The sequence below is a fragment of the Trematomus bernacchii genome, unplaced genomic scaffold (genome assembly GCF_902827165.1).
Source record: "Trematomus bernacchii unplaced genomic scaffold, fTreBer1.1, whole genome shotgun sequence".
Lineage (NCBI taxonomy): Eukaryota > Metazoa > Chordata > Actinopteri > Perciformes > Nototheniidae > Trematomus > Trematomus bernacchii.
Window position 1 is genome coordinate 13,829,023 of NW_022987593.1, and position 27,818 is coordinate 13,856,840.

General features: G+C 38.3%; 3 protein-coding genes across 5 annotated transcripts in view; 1 reads left to right on the top strand and 2 right to left on the bottom strand.

Moving 5' to 3' along the window:
• The window catches only part of LOC117481734 (E3 ubiquitin-protein ligase TRIM39-like), a 937,572-nt gene that overhangs the window by 179,946 nt on the left and 729,808 nt on the right, over nucleotides 1–27,818 (bottom strand). The window lies entirely within an intron of this gene.
• LOC117481795 (F-box only protein 48) lies at nucleotides 276–5,642 on the bottom strand. Of its 3 annotated transcripts, none has more exons than XM_034129695.1 (3): nucleotides 5,497–5,642; nucleotides 2,128–2,452; nucleotides 276–718 (listed from the first exon to the last, which is right to left on the bottom strand). In XM_034129695.1, the coding sequence occupies exons 2-3, from the start codon at nucleotides 2,419–2,421 to the stop codon at nucleotides 557–559; spliced, it is 456 nt and encodes a 151-aa protein (XP_033985586.1). In that variant the 5' UTR covers nucleotides 2,422–2,452; nucleotides 5,497–5,642; the 3' UTR covers nucleotides 276–556. The 3 variants fall into 3 exon arrangements, with proteins under 3 accessions (XP_033985586.1, XP_033985585.1, XP_033985587.1); XM_034129694.1 differs by lacking the exon at nucleotides 5,497–5,642 and adding an exon at nucleotides 4,439–4,515; XM_034129696.1 differs by lacking the exon at nucleotides 5,497–5,642 and adding an exon at nucleotides 4,188–4,401.
• Nucleotides 5,557–27,773, top strand: aplf (aprataxin and PNKP like factor). The gene is made up of 10 exons (XM_034129671.1): nucleotides 5,557–5,666; nucleotides 7,201–7,272; nucleotides 9,552–9,715; nucleotides 11,310–11,481; nucleotides 13,008–13,149; nucleotides 17,484–17,794; nucleotides 17,991–18,253; nucleotides 21,200–21,325; nucleotides 22,425–22,471; nucleotides 26,077–27,773. The coding sequence occupies exons 1-10, from the start codon at nucleotides 5,568–5,570 to the stop codon at nucleotides 26,283–26,285; spliced, it is 1,605 nt and encodes a 534-aa protein (XP_033985562.1). The 5' UTR covers nucleotides 5,557–5,567; the 3' UTR covers nucleotides 26,286–27,773.

The window sequence follows — 27,818 nt, forward strand, 5'->3', positions numbered from 1 at the left end:
AATACGGGATGTAACGAGGGCTTTTGCTCATTATAATATATAATAGATTGTATATTTATATCCCCCTTTTGCTTTTTCCGTGAGTTGCCTTTTCCTACTATTCATCCTTTTACCCTATTCTGTGTCTTTGTTCTTCTCATAAATATGTAAAATGACAAAGCGAAAACATTTTCATCGAACATCAAAATTCAACTTTAGCTAGGAGTTTTGTAATTTATTGCATCTCAGTCTGTGTTAAACGACACAAGAAAAAAAAAATTAAACTTTACTTCAGCTAATTGCAAACATTTAATTTATTGCATCTCAGTCATTTTTACATCACAGGATTGAAACAGCTTAATTGTATCAAATCATTTGACCCTCTGATGTCAATGTTTCATTTTCCCCATGATCCTTTTTTTCTTAAAAAAAGTACAACAAAAATAAAATTATTTACATTTTTTGTGTATTTGCATAAAACACAAAACTATCAAATATATTAGAGTTAGAAATCAGGCTCTCAAAAGTGCCAGAGGTGCTTTAAAAAAATAATACTGGATGTGGAGTCTTCTGTCGGTCATCTGTCCAGCTCGGCCTGCAGGATCTCTCCCCAGGTCTCAGCGTCCAGAGGGGTCATCTTCCTGCCTCTCAGCTCCTCTGCAGAGCGCACATGGCTGAACCGTCCCCTCAGCCAGTCTCTCTTCAGACAGCTGCGCGTGTAGTTCTTCACCAGAGTGACCTGCAGAAACGAGAGGGACACAGTCAGAGGATCAAAGAATGCACAGGATCTTATCGGCTTCGCTCCGATGACTTTTTTCTTCTAACTGTACCAAAAGTCCGTACTGAACTGGGGAAGAGAGCGTTCAGTTACGCTGTTCCTGTGGCGTGGAACCAGTTTCAAATTGTGCTGAAACTCAGAGAGTCTGTCTCATTAAACAGACTCAAAGCGACTCTAACTGACCTTGAAGAAGCTGCTGTGTCTGTAAATGCTTTGGCTAACTGTTGGATGACTGTGTTGTGATTGTGTGTTTTAAAATGGTCTGTAACTGTCTCTCGGACTCTCTCGGACTCTCTTGAAAAATAGATTTGTAATCTCAATGAGACCTATCCTGGTTAAATAAAGTTAAAATACAAATACAAAAGAAGCTTCAACCTCCTCTTTTTTCTCCCCAGGAAAGTACCACCTCTCTAGCAGGGACTAAAAAGGGGGTGAAAGTTCTCATGAACTAAGTTCTCTTTTTGGTGTGAACACAAAATCCCAGGAACTATCGGAACCAAACGGGAAAAGTATTCCGGTCTGAAAGCGCCGATTGTCGCTGTATTGTATAATTATTTGTCTGTTTTATTTTGATGTTTTTTTTTTTTTTTTCTTTTCTTTTCTTTTCTATGTTTCTTTTCATGGCTCTGTTGTTTAAGTTATCTTGATAAGCATTGGTTTGGTTTTGCCTGTGTGGGCATGGAGGGAGGGAGTGGGGAGTGGAATGAGTGTACTGTTATACTACAATGTAAATGAAATGGGATCGATTATTGTACACTATAATGAAATAAAAAGACGTATACAAAAACAAAACAAACATGAAATCAAATGTTTTGTGTCGCTGTGGTGAACGGACATGTGCAGCTGTGTTCATATTTCCAACAATAAATCTGATTGTACTACATTTGTTCAGTTTTCTTCTGCTGATTTTCGACTGGAGGACTCAGAGATCTGCACTGTTATTCAGAATCAGGAAACTTTATTTATACTTGGGGAAATGTGGTTTCTTGACAGTTGCTCCATTTTAGAATTCAATAAAAATAAGAATATGTATTTAAAGAAAAATATTAATACAGACACACTGTAAGAGGTTAAAGTGATAATGTGCAAAACAAAGAAAAAATAAATATACAAAAAATATATTTTTATGAACATAATCCGAATTCTGGAGATAAAGATAAGAAGATAAAGTAAAATGTAAATTAAAATATATAATAAAATAGTAGCTATTCATGTAACTCCAAGCCTTTTTTGAGTATTTAATGACTGCATTTGTGCAACCATTGATTTTCTTTCTTGTCTTGAAATGTACAGCTCTCCCTTTTTCCCTATATGCTTCTACTGACCTGTTTCTTCATGGTTTCTTTGTTTTGTTTCTATAGTGGACCCACCTTCCAGGACAGTCCATCCCTCCTGTCGCTGTCCACCTCCCTCTGGCAGATGGCTCTGACCAGCGAACACTGATCCCTCCACACCTGCTCGCTCTCCTCGATGATGTCGTGCCACAGCCTGCAGGTCAGCGCCGCGCTGCACAGACTCTCAGTGTCCAGCTCGCCAAAGATCCTCTCGCTCATCTCCGTCGGTAGCGTCTCTGCAAAGTTTTGTGGAGGGACGTCGCAGGTGGACATGAGGGAGGCTCTTCTTTTAGAGCAGAGAAACACGGGCGAAGTCGGGTCATGATGCATGATAGCTCAGAGTCCAACTGTCTGAAACCGCCTGGAAAACAGAGGGATTAATTCAATTCAATTCAAAACCTTTATTTATCCAGGTGAAATCCCATTGAGATCATTTATCTCTTTTTCAAGGGAGACCTGCAGCAGTAGGTTCCACATGAAGACATAAAAACATAAACAACAGAACAACAAAAGGACATCATACAGCAAACATTACAGGGATTACAATTGACATATCTATCCACATGTACAGGTACCAACAGCATCTGATTGTGTAGCATCCAACCGAGCTTTAAAAACATGTAGTGGTACCAGATTGGTAATTTTCCATTCTTTTTGCAGACTGTTCCAAGTTAGTGGAGCTGCACATCTAAAAGCTTTCTTCCCTAAAACAGTCCTAGCACTTGGCACATTTAATAAAACCACAGCATGCGATCTCAGGCAATAACTACTTTCAATTCGCCGAGAGATCAGGGAGCAGATATAAGATGGTAGTTTATCCAAGCTGACGTCACTGATTACAGCTTCATTACAATGTGAACGCTTCAGGATTATTTTTTAATCCAACAGGCGGCACTTTGAAGATATAAGGAAAGAGGACATTCCTATTCAATTGTCTTGGGGAATTTTGTAGCATATATTGTATTTCATTGAGCAAGAGTTTTTCCTGCAAATAAAGAAATACTTTGGATCATATTTTGCGATGTATATGTTATTAAATTCTAAAAAGCAACATCTGCCATTGTAGCTGAATCTCCATCCTCTATTCAGTTGTAGAAAATAAATACATGTTGGTCTTTTCAGTTACAGAAGCATAGCATTTGCCAAAAACCAGTGCATAGTAAAAATACAGAGACACTCACTGTTTCATAATTTTAAGTACAATTTAAGTAAATTAAAACATGTACACCAACAGACTATGAACAGTCACATGTGGCAGTTATTCACAGGTCAAATATAACAGTAGTATGCCCTACAATAGCACATAAAACAATGTAGTTCTATCAGTAGCTTTACAGTAAAGTTGAAAACCCTGCTTACACTGATTCAGCTCTGTAACCATTGAGTGCAGGTCTTTTTAGTAATTCCTAGAGTCCGGAAAACCAGATCAGGAGTCAGTGCTTTCAGTTAACAAGCTCCCCTTGCTCTGGAAACAACTTCCTGTGTTTATTAGGAAGGCAGACAGTGTCAAGAGCTTGTTGAAGACTATCCTTTTGAATAAAGCCTGGATTTAATAAATAGATTGTCCTATGTTTGTCCTCCTGAGTCCTACATTTTATGGTATTTTATTTTATTGTTTTTACTCTCTTGTATGTATTTTATCTCATTTTATTGTCATAAAAAAATATCAGCTAAGTCTGGTAAAATACACTAAATGGTAGAGTTTATGTTTCATATTGTCAATGTTCCCCTTATGAATAAACACTCAAGAAAATGGTTGTGCAGCAGTTGCAGTACAAAGATGCAAATATATATACTGCAAGTAAACACAACAATATACATATTCTAATTAAATGTGCATAAAGCCAGGAATATGAACAGGTGAGAACAAGATGCAAATTGAAAACATGACAAAAGTAAACAGATAATGCTGAAAAGTAAACAGGCATGATATAAATGCAGTTTTCTATAACCCAAAAATAGGTGATATTTAGGCTTTGGGATGGCAACCTACACACAAATCTCTGCCCTTAAACACAACCCAGATTTAACCATTTCTAGGCCATTAAACAGAACAAAATAACAGCAATCCGTTTAAATTACGACCATGTGTTTACCTGTTGGGTTTGCGGATGAAGAAAGCTTTAATTTCTGCATAAAAGTGTGAATTTTCAATCAGATTTTACTCTTGCTCACCGGAGTAACGTTGACGTCCCTGCTAACATTAGCTAGCCTAGCTAAGATCGACTGAAAAACCCTCGCAGTTTTCAGGCCAAATCCTTAGTGATTTTTACAAGAAATGCAGATATAAAAGCCAGTCAGACTATTTTACTACAACACGATGAGGTTTTGTTTGTTGTTTTCTTACCGGCAGTGTGGTCGCTCCGTGCCTCGGTGACAGCTGACTGTTTAAATGCCTCAACGGTTGTTTACACACAGACACACGTCACTAGTGTGTTTTGATGAAGTGCGCATGCGTATAAAGGGTCATACATTCACCAGACTCCGTCCTGAATCTATACAATTTAACATGTTGTTGTTTATTGACGAATTATTCATGTTTAGAAAATAAATTAAAAGATGGTTTATCAACAAGTAAATATCAATCTTTAATTCGGCGTACATTTTATATACATTGCGTAAGTTTAGTTTATACAAATCGTAATTTATAATTTGATTCTCACGTCTTAAATACAGAAAATCCTCGTTCTTTATTGAAATAATTCAAAACAATGTTATTCGGTGAAACATGTTGGGAATACATTTACTACACAATAATATGGCGGAAAAAAGCTCCTTATTTCTTTCTATTCTGTCCTAATATCTAGCTATTCAAATCCAGTAGGCTACACGATGACCACAAGTGGAGAGGAAGAAGTGTGAACCAAATGAATAAGTTGAAATATTCATCAATACAAGAATGTAATGTCTGTTAAATGTATGCCGAATTAAATAGTTGTATTTATTATTGATAAACCGTCTTTTTTTTACTTTTAAAATGCACAAATAATTCGCAAGTGAATGATAACATTTTAAATGGGATAAAATATGTAAGGAGTTCGGTTCAAGTGTGTGCAGAAATCCAAAAGACAGAGGTCTACTGCGCAGACTCCTCAGAATCCCGGAAGTTTTTAATCTTGCAGCTAGAGCATTATACATCCATGAGCTAGAGTTGTAAATGCTTTCTGTGCTGTCGGTTTGATTGTGTTTTTTTATCCTGCGTGACAAATAACTATCCTGTTTTCCTTCACAACAGGTAGGCAGAAGTAAAAACGTATTACTGCATGGCTTGTTGAGACCTTAGCAGACCACAGTCCATGCAACTGAATGAAAACACAAGTTTTAGAAGCTGTTTACTTCCACTATTACTGTAGTCCTCTGTAGCTTTTCAAAACCCCCTGAACTAAATGGTTGTTTGTTGTTTACTTATGTGTTATCAACCAGTGGCTCCAGTGAACTGGGGTGAAGCTCCCTCCGGTACCCGGCCAGCGGTGCAGATGTCTGGCTTCGACCTGCTCACGGTTGACGGTGGCAGCGGGGAACCAATCCACCTTCCTCCGGGGGAAATGGTGCTGGGCAGGGGGCCCTTACTGGGAGTGAGTCCTTTTTATGTATTTAATTGTATTACATTACATGTTGATGTTACTTATTTGACGCTTTTTCAGAATCAGAATACATTTATTCGTCCCACAGAGGGGAAATGTACATTTGTTACAGCAGAAAAGAGCCAAAGACAGCTTAATGTTAACTAAATGTTAGTTACCCAAAGCGACTCACATAGGCAATAATACTTTTGTTTTAGCTTGGTTTGGATACTTGCAGTACTCTTAACAGTGCACATTAATACATATTGCAGTAAATGCAGTGTGTTATTTTAACTGTAGTAAAAACATTTACACAACAGACTATAAACAGACACTTGTGGTAGGCCTAGTTATATATCACCCATAAATTGGTAAAATTGACATTCAATATTAAGTTTCAGTAGCTTCAAGTCAAAGAGAAAACTGCTTATCAACTCTGCAAATACTGACCAATATTCCTGCTTTCAACTTGTCTTATTAATACTCTTTGCTAGTTTAATAGCGTGACTGAATGCCCATTTAAAACATTGCTGTACATTTGTTAGTGGGATGTAGTGGGAAGTACTAAAATAGAATAGTGAATAGTTTGTTCTTTACTTTAGTTATTCCTTTTCTTGCCACTTTCTACTCTACTACATTTCAGAGTGCAAATATGAATGCGACTCCACTAGATTTTTCTGATAGCTATGGTTAATTTACAATCTTAGATTCCTGCAAACATACAGGTTAATACAGCTGAAACCATAAATCTATTAGTTGATTGACAGCAAATAAATCAGCGACTATTGTGTTTGTGTTTGTTCATTAAATAATGAGAACAAACCTATAATGGTCTATTGTATTTAGTAGTATAGTGGGAATTTGCAACTTTTTTCGACTTCTTTTGCACTCAGCAGTAGCATTTGTAATTTCTGTAATCAGGCTAACTGGTGAGATTTTAAATAAATATCTAAATATGCTCCTAAAGAGTCAAACTAAGGAACCTGTCATAGCTGAGCTGCAGGTGTTCCTCTGAACCACTGGAGGACTCTGTCACACTGGAACATGGAGGTGTAATTTCTGATCCGGTACAACATAGTCGTTGTAGCCCTGATTTGATCACAGCTATCACAAAAAGGACAGATTTCCCAGCATGTTTTTATTGCTTTTCTTTGTTCACCTGTGTCTCTCAAATTTAAACATGGCCTGATTTCACTTCCACTACATACAAGGAGGGATGTTTTGTTATAAATAGAAAAACAAATGGAAAATCTGTAAATAAATTAAATGAATCAAAAATCCACGTATATTAATACTTTATTTATGGCATGAATGTTGAAGTTTTACCTTTTATACTAGTCTTTTAGTAACTCTAGGTAGTAAAAACACACACACTTACCAAACTTTATATGATTCATCCTCTGGGTACCATCACTCAGGTGTTCTTTTTATAAAATACAGGTGAAATTACTGAAATTACTATAGTGGCCTATATAGTTTATTTAAACATATCTAAATCATTTTGTACTGAAGCTTCTCCTGTTTAATTTATTTTGTGTCGTCTCAGGTCAGTGATAAGAGAGTCTCCAGACTTCACGGGCTGCTAGAGAACCTGAACGGACAGCTGCGCCTCAAACCGGTACGTCTTCGCACTAAAAATAATCAATAACAACAATGAAACACACCACTGCTTCTGCCTGTTTCACTCGTTTCACTTGTAGTTCAATGGTGACCCTTATTACAAAAGCTTAGTTTTTTTAATATCAATTCTGTTAATGTCGCAGAAATCCCCACTTCGTGTCATTTGAGTGTTTTATAATCAATGTTATTGTGTGAGATCAGTTTCTTTAATGGCTGCCTAATGCAAACATGTGAAACACTACAGATAATGTTTAGAGTAATCTGAAATCTGCGCTTTCTAAGACTGATGCCCTCCGAGAAATACTGACTATATAAAACTAGCAATGCATGTAAGGACACTATAGGGCGACAACTAATGATATTTTTAATTATCCATTGATCTGTCGATTATTCAATTTAATTTGGTTGACAAAATGTCCGAAAATGCTGGATAACTCCCATAGCAGTTTCTCAAAGAACAAAGTGAAGTCTTAAGATGCAGAAAATAATATTTAATAATTATATAAAAAAGAGAAAAGCAGGAAATCTCCATATTTGAGAGGCTGAGAACCGTCTCTGCAGTTTTGAATGACAACAAAACCATTTGGCTATTATTTTTAACTATCCTTTTTTCAACAAATATTACTTCAGGTGACAACATTTCCTTCTGTTTAGCACTCATTTCTGGTGGTGTTGTATTGGATTGCATTATTATTATTACTCTATGGTGTTTCTAGGATTAAGTTCCCATATTTCTTTCTTAAAAGAATTAACAGGTTTTCATCTGGAAGATAGATCTAGAGGAAGGACCACATTTTGCCGATTCATTCAAGGAAATAAACACACACAGGGTGTTTCTCAATCGCGAGTACGCTTGCTTGGTAGCACATGCCTGCCGAGCATCTTGCTTCAGAAGCGAGTCAAGAATACTTCCTGGCATTCGGAAAACGAAGAGTGGAACAGGCTAGCAAGTGTGCAGGTGTGCGTCATATGAGAGGCCCCGCCTTACATCTTCCGCCACAGATTTGGGGAAATTGGTCCGTGCGCAAAGCATTGTGGGGATTTTAAGACCGCGGAGTCTACTCATGTGCAGCCTCGATATTTCTCCAAACGGAGTACGCCGGGCTCGGTAGATTTCCAAGTATGCTGGAGATTGGAACAGTACTTCGGCGGCACTCGATGACGTAGTATGCTTGAAATAGTGGCTCTGAAGCAGCTTTACTCGCGATTGAGAAACACCCTCTGAATGCACTTCACTTGCTTTCTGTCTTCCCTGTAATGGAAGGAAGATTACTGTCCCTGCCATAAAGAGGAACTTTGTGTTTCAGCAGTAATGGCTGTCAATGACTGCTGAAAAGTTTGCCACTTATTTGCTGTAAACACATGCCTTTGTGTCTTTTTCCATTAAATAAATTCAACGCTCAGATTTGTACCAGGAGGAAGTATTGATTCGTTCGAGTTCACCTCGAGGTCTGTTTAGAAAAGATTATTCAGCGTTATATCCCACCGACATCTTCTAATTATCATTTCCTGAATTGACTTTAAGAGGCTGTCAACACGTCTCAAATTGTGAGTTGAATAACTATCACTCAACAGTCACAACACTTCAGATGTTTTCTAATTGTGATGGGGAAATCAGTCGATCAATAAATTAGATCTTTTGATCCCAAGCTGGAAAAAAAAACTATTCTCCACAGAGCATTATTTTTGGTAGTTAGTTATATTAAATACATTTTCTTATACAGATGAATTTCAGTTCATCAGGTTTGTTTTACATGTTCTAACATAGGTGCAACAGAGAGGCAACTATTGTAACTTTCTTTGAGATATTTAAAAGCCTGATCAGCTGAAAGTGTCTCTCCTGAGACATGTCTCCATGCTTTAATGTCCAAAAAGCTCTTTATTTTTCTCATACTGCCTGTGCTGCAGCACCTCTTTTCACCCTCTGTCTGAAACCAGAGCCCAGTCTGCTCTGATTGGTTAGCTGGCGGGATCTGTTATGATTGGTCAACGTCTTAAAGATGTCCCGCCCCTTAGCCTATCACGTACAATGTGTTCGAGCGCTAGCCAATATGAGCTTGAGTGTTGCATAGTGATGTTACAGAAGTAAACAAATGAGCCCAATGGAGGCAGTGGGGGGAGTGTGTGGGAGAGAAACCTATATAATATAACACACTACAGGAAAGGGAAAACCCCAAAAGCATCATTTTAACTTTCCTCACCTTCAAATAGTTTTAGTTTAGATACAAAACCTGCTGGAGTTCATTGGTTCATCCTCTCACTGTTTTCCCCCCTCAGACCCACCTGAACCCGTGCTTCGTTCAGTCGTTGCTGTCGGACGACCCTCGCCCTCTGCAGAGAGACGTCTGGTTCCCTCTTCAGGATGGAGATTTATTCTCGCTGATGCCGGGTCAGTTTATCTACAGGGTGGTGGCCGTGGGCGGAGGAGACCGCACTCCCAGGTACTTAAACATCTGAAACACGCTCCTCTCCATGTTAACACTGTGTTTCAACATCAAGAGATGAATCTTGTTTACTGCGATTTCCCCGACTTCGTGGGTAATTAAATGGAGACGGAGGAGGCTGCTCTTCACTGCTTGATTACAGTCTTATCTTTTATCTTTGCACAGCAGAGAGAGTGGGGTTCAGTTCAAGTGTTTTGTGTTGACTCAAATTAAAGCCCAGCATTAAGGAGAAGATTGATTCATGCAGTCTTTGAGCTTCTGTAATCTTTTATCTATGAGGTACCTTCCCTCATGTTGTCCTGAAGATCCCTGTTTGAAGTTTAGATCAAACACACAGGAAGAAGACACTCCAGAAGATGTCAGCGCTGTTCAGACCAACCTCATCTTAAATTCATGAGAAACTGAAGGTGGTTTCAGAGCAACAGCATTAAGGCTTTCATTTCACATCGTCCTTTTTCTCAAGAAAATCTCTCTTTGTTTTTAAAGTGGACTTCAAGCTTAATTGATCAGGCTGAATGTCATTGAATTGGCCACAAACCAGCTTATTGATTTTTATTTGACAGCTGAGACAAGAAGTACATACTGAGATACATTTACAACATATACTGTGTATATTTAAAAAAAAATGACAAAACAAAACCAACCCTCTCTCCAGGAGACATTAACACACACTTTTACACAAACGCACACATATATACAGCACCTCAATGTGTAAAGGTTAGGTACCACTTTACAATAAGACTACCCTTATAAAGGGCTTACGAATAGTTTGTAATTCATTTATTAATTAGGTTGTGAACATTTTATAAATCCTTAATAAGCTTTTATAAGACATGAGATAAACAGGGCAACTGTGACCGGTTGCTTGCCAAATAGTGAGCCCACATGTATCTGTACTGCTAAATCTTATATTGGCTACCTAGCTTACTTCGTCTCCTTCATCAGCCAGCATCCTTGGTATCTGTTGCTCACTGAGTTGATTCTCGCTAAGTAGCCAATATAAGGCTTAGTCATCTTGTCAAATAGTGAGCCTGTGTTGATGTATGAAAACTATAAATGGTTCTTAATGATTAATAAAGTCTTTACAACCTAATTAATAACCTAATTATAAACCCTTTATGAATCCTTTATAAGGGTAGTCTTATTGTAAAGTGGTACCAAAGGTTATATAAGGTAACTTTGTCTGAAACCCAAACCCAGTCTGCTCTGATTGGTTAGCTGGCCGGCTCTGTTGTGATTGGTCAACCGCTTAGTGATGTCCTGCCCCTTAGCCTATGACGTACAATGTGTTGGAGCGCTAGCCAATAGAAGCGCAAGTGTTACAAATTGATGTCACTTTGTTCCTGAAGTAAACAGAGGAGTCCAATGGAGGTGTTTCAGGCAGGGGGGGAGGGGAGAGAAACTTAGCCTTTGCAGAGCATTTACATGCAGAAAAACCTATATAACACACTACAGGAAGGAAAAAGGAAAACCCCCATGAAGCAAAGTAGGGACTCTTTAAACTAGTCTCCTTAGTGTCATTAATTCAGATTGTTACATTCACAAACATGAGGATGAATGTTTGATTTAAATTATTGTTTTCTTCCCGTAGAAACAGTCAGATGTTCGAAGAAGCAGAAAAAGAAGAAGAAGAAGAGCTTGTTGTTTCTCCTGAGCCAGATGTTGAACCTCCTCCTGCTGCTGGACAGTCTCTTCCTCAGGAGGAGTCGACACCAACAGCTCCGTCAGAACAGCAGGAAGTCGACAAAAGAAGTTTAACAAAGGTTTGTTCAAATCGCATCAAAGTCTTTATCAGCAGAACAGGAAGTTTAGAAATTGTCTATATTTTTTTAATGCTTAATTTATAGAGATGTTATACCATTTGTCAGACAAGACATGAACATATGCTACCATCTCAAGGTAAGTATATGTAAGGAAAACAAGTAGAATTGGAACGGAACAAAAAATAATTTCAATTATAGCCAATAAATATATTAAAATCATGTTCCAGAAGTAAACAAACAGGTCCCAGGTTTGCTTTATATTCCTTACAGGGTTCTTACGGTCATTAAAAACCTGGAAAAGTCATGGAAATTCGAAATGCTAATTCCAGGCCCTGGAAAAGTTATGGAAAACAATATTTTTCCCAATGTTTTGGAAAAGTCATGGAAATGTAACTAAAGTTGCATCAAATATAATTTATATTTTAGCTAATCGCCGAAATAGTAATACTATAATGATAATACATACTGTATCGTATAGTAATGAAACGTAAAATGGCATTGAACTGACGAGGTATTTTGCTGGTGAGAGATTTTAGTTGCTTTAGCGTGTAGAAGCTCGTAAGCCTATTTGATTTGTTTTAGATAGGCACAACATGTTTCAGACCTTATTTTCCTGTTCCATGTTAAAATAAACCATTTTCAGTGGTACCGCTGAGAAAGAGTATTTTTTTGGTCATGGAAAATTAGGTAAAGGTCATGGAGAAGTCATGGAAAAGTCATTGAAAATCATTGGTGAAAAAGTGTATGAACCCTGTCCTTAATGAATCAGTTAGGGTGCAACTGTTAGATGTTCCTCATCAAGTCTTTGATCAATTGCTTTTTTGATGAACGGTTACATTTCTTACATTTTAATTGAATAAAACATCTAGCTAATAGAGAGTATGAGCAAATGGTTTCTGAAAGTGAGGGGGAGAGAGAGACATCTAGATCCTAAAATATACCAATAACAGTATCTGAAGGAGAGGGAATAATAAAACAGCCTTTTTATTTTGTCAAAACCACAACATGTAGTCGCTGTGTTGTGTTGTGTTGTGGGGATGAAAGAACAACACTTAGAGGAAAATGATAGACAACCACGGCCAAAACAAAATTCTCCTCCATTTCCTAGAGTGAAATAACCAGGGATTTCTGAAAAGTTCCAAGATGTTCAACTAGAAATGCTCATAGCGGCACAAAAACAGTTTTATTATAATATCTTAAAAGAGTTCAGACACTGAGGTTGTCAAAATACATGGATTAACTGTGACGCTAACAACATCTGTCATCTCTGCTCTCTATTTCTATTTCTACTTGTCTTAAACTGAGACTAACTGGCTTTTACCGGTTAAAATGATAAATGTCTCTGTCTGCAGGTCACATTGTTTATAATGACAGACCAAAGCTCGGTACTGCACTCAGATAAAGATCATTTGTGTGGAAAGAAGGAATCACATTTAGCTAGGTAATCTTTAATTACAGATTTCAGTCTCTGATGATAAACCCACAGTTCACTGATGTTAAGTGCTTTCTGTTTTCCCTCTATAAAGGTAGATTCTGCACAACCAAAAGAAGAAGAAGGCAAACTAAATGTCGTCTCTCCGTCTGTAACCAGGAGAAGAGTTTTACCCGCCTGGATGATGGCGGCAGCATCAGCTTCACAAAGCGCCTCCTCCTCCTACATCCCCAAAGGTAACGAGTTCACATCTTAAAGGTCACCTATTGTGCAAAATGCACTTTTTCATGTCTTTCATACATAAACATGTGTCCCCTCTGCGTAAAGAGACTCTGAAAGTTTCAGGAACAAAGATTCTCTCTCTTTTTGTCCTGATCCATTTATATAAAAACCTGTCTGAAAATGAGCTGATCAGATTTTGGCCACTTTATGATGTCATAACGATGTGTTGGCTTGAGTAACCATTAGCCAATCACCAACCAAGGTACCCCCCCCCCCCCCCACACACCTTATCACCTGAATCTCCTCCTAGAGCACTATTGTGTTCTTTTTAACCAAATATCTCTCAGAGGGGCGTGGGGAGGGGCTCCTTATTTTCATCTAAAGTAACAGACACAGAATCAGCACTTTTGAAACAGGGCTGAAACAGAGGGGATTATGGGATGCTGCAATGATCTGTTTGGTATTTGGAGCCAAACACTTCAGAGACATGATTTGTATATATCTGAGAACTATAATATATTGATGAAAAACAGTATAATAGGAGACCTTTTAAGGACTTATTTCTTCATGTGTCTGTCCTCATTTTGAATACTTCAACCTGAACCAGCTAGATCTGTCAGTGTATCCTTAGATCAATAAATTTTACTTTCTTTTTCAAGCAGTGGAAATGTCTTAAATGTCCGGAGCTTTAACAATAATTTTAAGGATATAAGATTATGTATATTTCTTGTCCAGTCTTTTCCATTTTGGAGAGTACTATTGATATTTGATTTGAAGTTTACTCAGAAACTCAGACACAGAAACGTATTGATTTGTTAAAAAGGTTTTATTTATTACGGCGACCTTGAGAGCCTTGAAAGGTGCCTTTATAAATAAAATGTATTATTATTATTATTACTTAGATTTAAAAAGCTAAACAATGTCAAATCAAGTTAAATCAAATTAAATGATATCAAGGACTTCCCTTTATTAATCAGAGCATCAGACTGCACTTCAATAAACAGGCAGACATTGTAGCTTTTGTTTTCTTGCGATAATTTACCACACAATCTCTCACAAAATAATGAACTTGTGACCTTGAGATAACCCAGGTCTACACAGGATTTAAAAGACTGTCAGGCATTAGTTAAAAACTCAAAATACAATTTTTTCCCACAATGGGACTGTTTTAAAACACTTGTTCTTTGGTACGTCTTCAGCTCTAATCCCCTGAGTGTCTGAGGGCATGAGGGTGATGTTGTCTAGGTGCACCTGAACACAGCAGACCATCATTGACCTTAAATAACATCTAAACCAGTCTGAGGCGTCCCTTAATCATGATGACTGCTGTGATATATATATATTTATTTTTTTACCTTTGTTTATTGGGTTCTTTCAACAGTATACAGTTATTCTATCAGAGCATGTATCAAAAGTAGGTAAACAATTCTTCACTTTATAGAAAAATAGGGAGAGTAACAATGTAAATACAAATCCCACACAGACAGAAGAAACAGACACACAGACAAATAGACACACAGACAAACAGACGTACAAAAACAGACAAACAGACATACAAAAACAGACAAACAGACATTCAAAAAAACAGACAGACGTACAAAAACAGACAAACAGACATAGAAAAACAGACAAACAGACATTCAAAAACAGACAAACAGACAAACAGACATACAAACATACAAACACAGACAAACAGACATAGAAAAACAGACAAACAGACAAACAGACATACAAACACAGACAAACAGACATTCAAAAAAACAGACAAACAGACATAGAAAAACAGACAAACAGACATTCAAAAACAGACAAACAGACATAGAAAAACAGACAAACAGACATTCAAAAACAGACAAACAGACATACAAAAACAGACAAACAGACATTCAAAAAAACAGACAAACAGACGTACAAAAACAGACAAACAGACATTCAAAAACAGACAAACAGATGTACAAAAACAGACAAACAGACATAGAAAAACAGACAAACAGACATTCAAAAACAGACAAACAGACATTCAAAAAAACAGACAAACAGACGTACAAAAACAGACAAACAGACATAGAAAAACAGACAAACAGACATTCAAAAACAGACAAACAGACATACAAAAACAGACAAACAGACATTCAAAAAAACAGACAAACAGACGTACAAAAACAGACAGACGTACAAAAACAGACAAACAGACGTACAAAAACAGACAAACAGACATAGAAAAACAGACAAACAGACATTCAAAAACAGACAAACAGACATACAAAAACAGACAAACAGACATTCAAAAAAACAGACAAACAGACGTACAAAAACAGACAAACAGACATACAAAAACAGACAGACAAACAGACATACAAAAACAGACAAACAGACATTCAAAAACAGACATAGAAAAACAGACAAACAGACAAACAGACGTACAAAAACAGACATACAAAAACAGACATAGACAAACAGACAAACAGACATTCAAAAAAACAGACAAACAGACATACGAAAACAGACATTCAAAACAGACAAAATGCAAAGGTTTAATCATGAATGATTGGGAACTTTATCCTCTTAACAAATTTGAAAAAAGGGCCCCATATTTTCCCAAATGTATTTGAGGAGCGACTGCTGTGATATTTAATGAAGTGATATAAACAAGAGACTGAATATGAGAGCAACATAGCAGCTAACCTTTCTCTGTATATTACAATGATCTTTGATGACTAAAGGAGTTCAAAGAGGACAGTGTAGATCCTCCTCTCCCCTGAGTGTCTGCTGCTGTAATATTTACTCTGAAGGAAAGCAGACGCTCAGTGACTTCTTCTCTGCCTCCATTACTGCATCCATCCGCTCCGCGCTGCACTTAATAAAGAGACGAGTGTTCCTGGTAAAAGTGCAAAGATGGAAAAGATCCAGTTTCCTAAGGAGAAACTCGTGCTACTCTCAGTTTAGAAACATCAGTCTGCTTTCTTTCACTGAGACCTTTTCACTGATGTGCTCAAATCTAGAGTTTGACTTCGTTGAAACATGTTGGCTGTGATGGAAAGTAATTAAGTGCCTTTTCCCATGTACTTTGATTCAATACAAGTTTGTCTTTGCTTAATTTATTCGAGTCATTCTAGTTATTTACTTAATTACTTACCAACTTACTGACTTTAGTTGGTTAGTTAGTTACTTACTTTCTTACTTATCTACTAACCTACTATATTACTGACTTTCTTACTTACGGTAGTTATTTACCTACAAGTTACTGACTTAGTTAGTTAGATACTTACTTACTTACCTACCTACTAACGTACTAACTTACTTACTTACTTAAGTACTGACTGACCTACTTACTTAGTCAGTTAGTTAGTTAGTTACTTACTTACTTTCTTAATGACTTACTTATGGTGCTTTTCCACTGCAGGACCTAGCACGGCTTAGTACGATATGGTTAGGCCTTGGTAGGCCAGGCTCACTTTATGCTGCCTTTCCATTACAGTTTACCAACTGGGGTAGTAACTATAGTAACGCAGTGTAGGCGGGGCGATCGGCTGTTCGGCGGGCGGAGCGACGCTGCGTAAAACTGCTGTGACGTCATCTTCAATGCGAACCACAAAACCAAAACATCAGCCGTTAGCTGTTAGCACTCAGAGCTCACAGCTCCTCATATCTGTTCAGAAACTAGACAAAAGTTAAACAAGTACAAACCACAGACTGTCTGTGTCATGGCGAATACAGTCGCTGGTTTATTTATGTCTGTAGGCCGTTGTTGTGAGTGTGGACGGAGCATAAAACGTTAGCTTAGCCTGATCGATCCGATCTCCATTCAAAAAACACGCATTTTAAAAGGTTTTTCGCCTGCCGTCTTGTCTGCAGACCGGTATCAGTATGTTGTTACTTCGGCATCATTCTGAAACGTGTATTACAATTAAATCACGGTAAAATATGTTCATTTTGTTGTAGTTGTAGCCCCCTTGCCAGCGATTCTCTCTGACCATTCAGCAGTCGAGAGTGTTTACGTCACTAGGTTAGCATATTCAGCCCGGTTGTTGGCCCGGTAAGAACTTCGATTTTGGAGGGCCAGAAAAAAGGTGAAAAAGTAGCCCTGAGCCGGAACTACCCCTAGTGGAAAAGCAAAAAAAAGTGGGCCGGGCCAAATCGTGCTATGTGCTGCAGTGGAAAAGCGCCATTAGAGACTGACTTACTTTCTTGTTTGCCTACTTACCTACTAAATTATTGACTTACTTACTTAGTTACTGACTTACTTACCTACTGACTTACTTAAGTACTTACTGACCACCTTACTTTGTCAGTTAGTAAGTTACTCTACTTTCTTATTTACCTACTTGCCTACTAAATTATCAATCAGGTGTAAAGAGAACTAAAGGACCTTCAACCAGCTCTAAAGGACCTTCAACCAGCTCTAAAGGACCTTCAACCAGCACTAAAGGACCTTCAACTAGCACTAAAGGACCTTCAACCAGCACTAAAGGACCTTCAACCAGCACTAAAGGACCTTCAACCAGCACTAAAGGACCTTCAACCAGCACTAAAGCAGCAAAACAGGCCACGCCCACCAAGACCTCCTCACCTGAAGAGGAGCTCAGCGAGGAGGAAATGCCGAATAAGAGAAGGAGGAAGATGAGTGATGAAGAGCAGGAAGCCACTCAGTCTAAAACAGTTGAGTTATTAGCGAGTACATGTGGTTATTGATGTTTTTTTACTGCCCTTTGTGTTTGTTTTATCCCATTAATGTATTAATTGTTCATCCAAATAAGACTTACTCTCAGTCTTGAAATGCAAATGATCTACCTTATATGCTTTACACTTCACTGGGGACAATACGTTTACGTCTTTGTCTGTTTTCCGTTCTCAGGATGTTCCTTCAGAGCAGCCCTCAGGTCGTCTTCAGAGCGAATCCAACAGATCTGGGATCAGCGACGAGTCTGACGGCTTCCCTATGGAGGAGGACGAGGAGGACAGAGGAGCAGGAACATCTGCAGCAAACACCGACACACAGACGAGTAAAATCAATCAATCTGAGAACGAGGAGAAGAAGATGAAGAATGGACGACAGCAGACTAAACTAGCAGATGCCAGACTCAGGACGCCGTGTCCATACGGGAAGAACTGCTACAGGTAAACTGAGAATCAACACAACAGCTGAGCTTCAGCCCAAACAGAGAGTTTTTCTTTGATGTGAGAACACACTTCAGAGGATAAACATGAAACAAGGAACAAATGAAATGAAGCTTCTCTGAGCCCCCTCTCTGCTTTTAGCCTCGAGAGATCCTTGGCGGTTCTAGACCAATTTGACTGAGGGGGCCAGGCTGGGGCCAGTTATTTTCTGAGGGGGGCACAATAAATGCAGGACGAAAAAGACAAAGACAGTATGAAGTAATTGCGCATAAGAAAACAATGCAATACAGTTATTGGTATTTGTTTCATTACACATTATTATATGCTTACCTTTAACCTTTGTGTGCTGTTTGGGTCTGTGCGACCCGTTTGCAGTGTTTACTAAAAGAACATGTATACAATTTAATTATTTTATCTGCTTTATTTGGGGGTGGACCTCACCTCCTCTAGGGGGGTCCGGGGGCATGCTCCCCCGGAAAGATTTTTTTTTAAATGTTGAAGTTAAATGCATCAATCTGGAGCACTTTGAGCACAACATTAATTGATGGATACAGCTCTCAACACTCAGATGAAAGGGAGCTGTATACTTTTCAATAAACATCTTTAGAATATGATCACAACCAATAACAAATCATTTAAACTGGTTTATTATTAAATAGATAAAGGTGTGCTCTCGCTCTCTCTCTCTCTCTCTCTCTCTCTCTCTCTCTCTCTCTCTCTCTCTCTCTCTCTCTGTCTCTCTCGCTCGCTCGCTCACAGAGGCTGTGTGCTCCTCGGCGATGATGGCTTGCGTTAAAAAAAACATATTTGTACATTGGGGGCTATTGAGGGCTTGCGAGCTACCGGTAGCTCGCGATCGACGTGTTGGAGACCCCTGCTCTAATGGGTCCGACTAAAATGACAAATATCGTTAGTTCCGCCTATTCCGTCAGCCAAGCAATCGTTTCATCATAAACCTTTTTTTTCAGGGGGGCCACAGGGGGGTCCAAAGTCAGTGTTAGGGGGCACTGCCCCCCCCCCCCCCCTAGAACCGCCCCTGATCCTGTGTCTTCAAGATAAGATAAAGACTCGTCCAAAAACATAACAGCTAAAAGGAATTCTGTTTTCTTACACAAAGTCAATCACAAAGTAGAGAAAAGCATCTCACTGATTTACATTTTAAAGCTCCTAAACTAACGATATTCCCTGTAATTGGTGGGGAATCAGTCAAAACGTTGCCATTCACAGGATGACGAATCAGCCAATCGTAGAGTCAACCAAATCCCCCCAAAAAGTACACATCTCAAGTTTTTTAATTGTCATTTTTTCAAAGCTTTGGCCCTAAAAAACTGATCTTTATAAACTTAATCGCGACAAAATAAACACAAAACTGTCTTCATGGATAAGATAAGATAAGAAGTTCTTTATTGATCCCAAATTAGGAAATGTTTGCGTTGTAGCAGCATAAAAAACAACAAAACAAAACAAGGCATTGAAATAAATAGAAATTAAAGAGTAGAAATAAACAATACTAGAATTTAAACATCTCGAGATAGAATTAAACCAGCATTAAAAAGTAGAAAATATACACAGATCGATCAACTCTGACAATAAAACACTAGTGAAGGGCTTTAGACACAATATAAAGCAGGATGTTATTTACATTAAGACTGTAGGGAATGGAATATTAAATTAAATTAAATTAAATGTATACAACAAGCAAAATGGAGACGGGTATGATGGGTGTTTGAGAGACAAACTTTTCGTGTTTATCAAATATTTTAGTGTTATTGTTACTATTATTATTGTCTCTATATAGAGAGATAATATATATATGAAGAATATATTCCATAAATATCTCTAGAAATGCTAATTCTAATTTGTTAGACGACCTTTTGCCTTGACTTTTTTAAACAATAAGTGGAGGAAAACACAAATGGTCATCCTCTAATTCACATGTGTCAAACTCAAGGCCCGGGGGCCAAATCAGGCCCTTGGTGGATTTAATTTCGGCCCGCAGGATAATTTTTAATTACTATTAGATCTGGCCCGCCGGTATATTGCACGCACACCTTCACTCAATCCTGAGGGTCTCCTCAGCTCAGAGCCTGACCCCAAACATTGATGACCTTGCACCCAAGATGAGATGCCAAGTATCTGGCTTGAACTAGCATCACAGAGCAGCACACTGAGTTTACATGGATGTTTCCTTCAGCACTGTCTTTCTCATGACAACAGGGCATGTTTGGTTTTTCTTTGAGGGAAATAGTTTTGTTGAAGCTGTTGTTGGCCTGTGGAAAAATGTAATCATAAGAAATGACTCTGGAAAAGCTGCAGATAGAGCCATAAGAAATTAATGCAACTGATTATTTAATGTTTAATGTTGTTTTTATAGGCAATAATTTAAGCTGTGTTAGTTCCAGGTTTAATATGTGCAATAAGTTAATTTCAATAAGTTTTGCAATAAACATTGAACCAGTCCGGCCCTCGACTAGTACCCATTTTTTAATTTTGGCCCACTGTGTATTTGAGTTTGACACCCCTGAACTAGGTAAACTATACAGATGCTCTAATTGGACGGCTGTACCTTGTATGTCAGCGTCTGCCTCTGTGTGAATGCTGACTTGTATATAATAATAATAATAATAATAATAATATGACACTTATAGCACTTTTCTAGAAACTCATAGACGCTTGTGTAAAGTGCTTTGAGGGGTTGTAATGACTGGAACAAAGCTGTATGAATGCAATCTATTTACCACCTAATGTAGCTCTAAAGGAACATTTTGCCCCAGTTTGTGGTTTGAATTCTCCAAAATGTCCAGTGTTTGGTCCTTTTTTCATAAAAATTAACATCCTGTAATGAGGGACACGCAGCAGATTGGAAACACGCTGTTCAAATGTTCAAAGTGCAGACTCCATTATGTTTCTGAAGACCTCTCATCACCTTCCTGTTTGTTTCTGCAGGAAGAACCCAATGCATTTCCAGGAGAGCAGCCACCCCGGGGACACCGACTACGAGGAGGAGGAGGAGGAAGATGAGACGCAGGAGGAAGACTTACCTGAGTGTCCTTTTGGCACCGACTGCTACAGGTGAGATATAACAGCATGGACTATAGACGACATGATGGGAAACCTGATGAAGCCGATATTAATGGAACAACATTACAAGATGCTCCTTAATAGTGCAAGAGGACAAGCAGGTCAAAAAAACTGCAGAAGAAGAGCGCTGTATCAGAGGTAGAGCTGCACAATTAATCTAATCAAAATCACAACATTTACTAACGCAATATCCAAATTACAGTAAGCGCAATAAAGGCTAAATATATGTAAATATTATTCTGAAATAATGATCTGTGCTCCAGAGACTTCATGAAAAATCCTCGTTTGGTGCAGATCCTCCATCCAAAATCAAACCATGATCATTTTATTTTATATTTCCCAATGATAATGTCAATCCATCCATCTTCATCCATCTTCATCATCTTATCTGGAGCCATATTATAATTAATATGTTTAATAAATGGTAATTTTTTCAAATGTTGTTAATAATATCACAATTGCAATAATAAGAGTTAAAATAATCGCAATTCAGTACATTTTTTCCACAACGTGCAACCCTACTCTGGAGGATGTGTTTCAGAGTAAAACACACACACACACACACACACACACACACACACACACACACACACACACACACGTCCCACAGACACACACACACACACACACACACACACACACACGCGCGCATAGCCGCGGGAAGTCATTTTACTCAGGGGGTGCGGTAAATTGTCAACGGCTACGGGGGGGGGGGGGGGTGCTAGTCAACAGGGGGGGGGGGGGGTAGCCTCGCTGCGGGGACATGGTGGACCTCTGTCGCCTGTCAGCGCAACAGGTGCCGGCCGTTCTGTGATTCTCCAGATTCTAGGGGGTGCACCCCTACTTCCCGCAGCTATGCACACACGTCCCACACACGCACACACACACACACACACACACACACACACACACACACACACACACACACTTCTCATGTATTTGTAACAATGGGCTAACAAAAATGCATCAAAAAGAATCTGTGTGTGTTTCACAATGACTTTTTAATGAGAGAAAAAGTAATTTATTTTGCCATAGTACTTCTTTTAAGAAAAAACCGTGATGCTGACTTTGCCTTTTTGTTCCCTGACAGGAAAAATCCTCTTCACAGGAAAGAATACAAACACACAAAGAAGCCAGGTAGGATGTTTCACCGTCTTTATTCTTTTAAAATCAAATTGAATAAATGAGTCTGCTCTGGACAAACATAATACATTTTAATAGCAAAAATATTTCTCCATGCAAGGTGATGAAAGCTTTTAAAAAAGTCATTACCTCAGCTATTATACACATGTGATATGGCTTTTAAAATGGCTTAGTTATTTAACATATTCACTTTTTGTGGTATATTAGGTAATTTTAATGAATAATAGGGAAGGTGTGTTTGAATATGATTCATTCGTTTGTTTGATCGTAAGATTATTCTCATGTTCAGGTGTATATCAGTATGTAGTGTCTCTACTGTGACATGTCTCCATGCTTTAATGTTCAAAAAGCTCTTTATTTTTCTCATACTGCCTGTGCTGCAGTACCTCTTTTCACCCTCTGTCTGAAACCAGAGCCCAGTCTGCTCTGATTGGTTAGCTGGCCGGCTCTGTCCATTAGAGATGTCCCGCCCCTTAGCCTAAATAATTGCGATCACAATTTATCCCACTAATCATCAAAATGTCCTTGAAACTCTGAATATGTCACTATGGCACATACTGGGATCACTGTACCAAAGAAACTATTGTTTTTTTTGCATTGGAAACATTATTTTATTGAAAAATCCAAATAAAACAAACTTAAAGGTCACCTATCATGCTATTTTTAGGCAATAGCATAGGTCTCAGATATATAAAAATATATAAAAAACATGTCTATGAAGTGTTTTGCTCAAAATACCAAACAGATCACCCATTCTAGCCATGCCTCATATCCCTCTATTTCACTTCCTGTTTCAAAAGTGCTAATTTCAAAATTGATAAAAAATTAAAAAGGAGGGGGCTGAGCTCATGCGGGACCCGGCAGCTTCTGTCTAAACTAAATTCTGCGGTGATGAAACGCCATATCATGGATTATCAAGGATTATTTCTGAAACAGTATGGAGCTCAAAGGCTTTCTCTCTTGCCGGTTATACCACAAGGTGAGTTCCTTTTTATTTCCTGCTTCTTCACACACATGCTCTCCAGTACAGGTTAGCTCTGAGAGTTAGCGATGCTAATGTAAACACCGACCATATTACGTCCAAAACAGTCGGGCATTGTTTCTCATAGCAACTTTCTGATAGTGCTTGCTGTAGGTCCACATTTCCGATATTACGTCATATCGGACGCAAATCTGGATCAGCTCCGTTGTAGCCCCGTTTTTAGAGATTTGGGTACGGAGGAAAAGAGAGAGGGTTTTATTTTCTGACGCTGCGTGAGTTCCCCGACACACCGGGGACACATATTTAAGTATAAAAGACATCAAAAAGTGCATTTTGCATGATAGGTCCCCTTTAAATAAGGTCGTCATAGATCATGAGGTGAGGAGTCTGTTCTTTCTTACATGATCATTCCTGAGTTAATAAATAAATCTGGCCTCTTTTCCCACTTTTCTATCATGATTTTAACTTGAAAACGAGCTCAGGATTTGCACAATTATCCCAAAAATGGAAACTCACCACAATCTACTTATTGTGAGTGTTTATTATTGCGACGTACATTAGTAGAATGATATACTGAACTGATTGTGCACGTCTTTCAAAACACAAAATGACAGCTATCAAAAGCATAAAATGAAAGCAATTTACCTCTCTGAAAGGGATTAGCAACCGATTCATAGCCTGAAGAAGAAGAGGCATCACAGGTCGCCCCCCCCCCCCCCCACACACACACACACACACACACACACACACATACACATACACATACACATACACATACACATACACGCACTTGACACGTCACCAAATCTGATCAGGATATATAAGCTCACAGTGGCCCATTGATTTTTTTTGTTAGCAGCCTTTATAATGTAATCAAGAGCCTTTTCGAACATAACTCCCCCCCCCCTTTTCTGACCCCTCAAACACACACACACACACACACACACACACACACACACACACACACACACACACACACACACACACACCATTGACTAACCGAACCTCTCTCAACAGATTTGAAACGTGTCTCTCCTCGGCAGCGTTTGCATTTTGAGGCCTTCAGTTGACATTTACTTAACGCTTATTTACGGACGACTCCCTCTGCAATCTCTCGTGATTTAAGACGCCGCCGTGTCGTGTCTCAACCTCAAGAGACCGTAAAAATTACGCCTCCTTTTCTTTCTTTCTTCCACACTGCTGTCCTTTCACCGATGTAGAAGAAAAGATGTTGATGACTACTGAAGGAAATGCAGTAGAAATCTAAATTACACATCTACATGTTGGCATGTAGCTATAGCAGGGCTGTCATTAGGGGCGCTGTTGGTCTGCTGGGTCTATTATGAAGATTATTATTAAAACTAGAAAGCCATTAGAGAGAGCAAACCTCTGCCTCGGCTGCACATCCTCACTCCTTCTTTTAATGAACAAATAATGGGTTTTCTGCATTAAAACACACACATACGTTTAAACAATAATTAGATGTATGTTTGCAAAATGTCTATCTTTCAAGTGAGTTCTAAATATCATGAACAAATTATGAAAATGTTCAAAAGTGCTCCCTTGAAAAATGTAATCTGGTTCATGGGTTCGATAATAATACATATCTTTATTGGCATTTCGGGGTCTTACCCAGAAAAAGAAATTGCTCAAATGTAAAAAGAAGAAGACATACAACTTAAAGTTACAATTTAATAAAAAAAAGAAGAAAAATATGCACATAAATAAGTAGTTCATTATTCGAAAGAGCAAATTTAAAGCAATATAAATTAATCTAAAATTTGTAGATGGACATGTCCAATTGTCAAAAGGTTTGAACAGTAAGTGAAAAAGGTGGTTACTGATTATATTTTACAAGAAAACATAAAAGATGGTTCTAATACCAATGCTAAAATGCTGATTTTTAGCAAGTCAAATACTGTCTGTTAGGTTAGCTTGGTGGCATGCTAATGTGCTAATTAGCAGTCAATGCACAGTACAGCAGAGGCTGATGGGAACGCCATTACTTCTGCAGGTTTTCAGTAAAAAAAAAATCTGTTGAAATGTCATGTTTTTTATTTAATTTTGCATCGAATATTTCCAAAATTCCCCAGCTTAACTTTCCATGGAAACTTTCCGGAAACTTTCCGCCACTTTGCAACCCTATACTCAATACTGTGGACAATCCTCACAGGAGCAATTTGGGGTGAAGTGTCTTGCCCAGGGACACAACGACATGCTGACTGCAGTGGGGTCCGAATACCAACGCACTAGTCCACTGCGCCACACGCCTCCACAAAATGGATGATTTCACAATGCTAGCTGTCTACAAAGTCATTACTCGGTGAAATGATTCAGTCCATGGCTTAAAAAAAAGTGAATTTGATGACAAGTAGTGGCAGTTCCTCAACCAAAAACCTTATTTTAAAAACAGAAATGTCAAACTTCCCCCTCCTTTCTCTGTCTGTATTTTATTTTCTTTCTGCCTAAAGTAAAACATAAAGTTCTGCTGAATTCAAAATGAACTCCAGGAACAGCGGGAGATGAAAGAAACACATTTCTGTTGTTGCACTTTAAGCCTTTTTGTGTTTCCTCCCTGTGTGACTCACTCATGAACACTCTGATAATGCTTTTACAGCTCGCTCTACCCGCACCGTCCACAAAAAGGTCGGCGGTGGTGATGATGATGATGAAGAGGACGAGTACGACGACAGCTTCATCGATGACGACAGTGAGGATGCGGGCGATGACTCAGACTACAACCCTCCTGTTTCTGACGACAGCGGTAAGGAGGACATCAAGGAGTTACAGAAGGAGGCAAAGACCTTCATGAAGACGAGGAAATAAATACACAACGTCTTGATTTTGGTTGTTTGTTTGTTTTTAAGCTGAACCAGACATAAAGTGTAAATACAGATTAATGTAGAGGTCGTAAAGTGTCCCAAAAATGACAGATAAAGTGTAAATACAGATTAATGTAGAGGTCGTAAAGTGTCCCAAAAATGCTGGTGTTTGGATCTGATTCTCACTTTTAATAAAATGCAATTTATGTTAGTGTTGAGTTTATAGAATCTGGTCCCAACTGACCTGTGGAAATCCAACAAAAAGCCGTCTTTTAAACAATTTTTTCTCCTTTTAAATCTTAGCTTAGATTATCCTGTATTCTGTCCTCAACATCAGAATTGAACAAGAACACAAATCAGATGTTTTATCAGCTCAGATGTGATGTAATCTAAACCATGCATTCAGAAACGTTGATATGTGCAACTATCAAAACCCTGAGGTCATTCTTCAGGTGATGCATTTATGTCGTCCTCTTGCTCTCTTTGTCTTTATTTGTGTTTTCCTTCTTCCTAAACGTAGAACATTAGAGAGCTGATTTCAAAATGCACTTATCTACATCCACAGGTCTCATCTATTAGAAAAACCATCCAAAAGCTGTCCTTGAAACCAAATTCTCTCCCCCATATCTCAGCTTTTAGCACCTTTTAACTATCCTGTTTTCTGTCCCTAACATCACATTTAACAAGAACACAAATCAAGGGTTAATAAGCACAGAAATCTTGTGTAAATCAATCAATGTAGTCCTTTATACAACTAGCAAAACAACCTAATACAGCCTTGGTCCTAAGCATTTGTTATTCACACATTATGTCAAAAAAGATCTTTCAAAAGTCATTTTAAAATGCACTCTGTGTCTCCACAGTGCTCACGTAGTAGCTGAAAACTGTCCCTAAGCTGCCCCTGAAACCCAATGTTCTCCCTAAACCATTAGCTTTTAGCAACTATAATTACTCTGTGTACTGTGCTTAACATTAGCATTTAACCTGAACCTAAACCTCAAGTCACTCAGCTTCAGAAATCCTTTTATTTTGTTCCATTTCTTCTGAGCGGACGCGTAACCTCTTTGAAGCAATTAAAAATGAGTGACGTCTGTTTCCCTCGGTGGATCAACAACCTAAGGCCATGCAGCTGTCGTCATATTGACCTCCAACTAAACAGTGGACTACATTAATACAAGTTTCTGTCTGAAAAAGATCCCTCTTGCAGCTTTGAATCTATGTTTAATTAATAAATGAAGTGAAACACACAAGTTAAGGGCAAACTGTTCTTTCTAAAGCACTGAAAACGCTATAAAGATTTGGATTAGTCCATTTTAATTGTATTTTTATAAGGTTTATTATTTTTGTTTAAGTGTTTTTCTCAGGTGAAGCTCCATCTCTTCCTGTCTGGGATTGATTTTACTTGTGTAAATATGTACAATTACGGAGTAGATCTCTTATAATTGTTACTCCAATATGTTCTTATCCTTATTAAATACATTTATTGAAAACAAAAAAAGTCTTTCCTGTTTTGTTTTTGATTTCATCGTGATGTTAA

Bases quoted from the DNA above. Each gene is read 5' to 3' on its own strand.
- LOC117481795 (XM_034129695.1), bottom strand. From the start codon at position 2,421: ATGCATCATGACCCGACTTCGCCCGTGTTTCTCTGCTCTAAAAGAAGA. The intron at 719-2,127 runs GTGGGTCCACTA...TCGTTTCTGCAG, and splicing joins GGGATGGACTGTCCTGGAAG to GTCACTCTGGTGAAGAACTA.
- aplf (XM_034129671.1), top strand. From the start codon at position 5,568: ATGTCTGGCTTCGACCTGCTCACGGTTGACGGTGGCAGCGGGGAACCA. The intron at 11,482-13,007 runs GTTTGTTCAAAT...CCCTCTATAAAG, and splicing joins ACAAAAGAAGTTTAACAAAG to GTAGATTCTGCACAACCAAA. The intron at 21,326-22,424 runs GTGAGATATAAC...GTTCCCTGACAG, and splicing joins TTTGGCACCGACTGCTACAG to GAAAAATCCTCTTCACAGGA.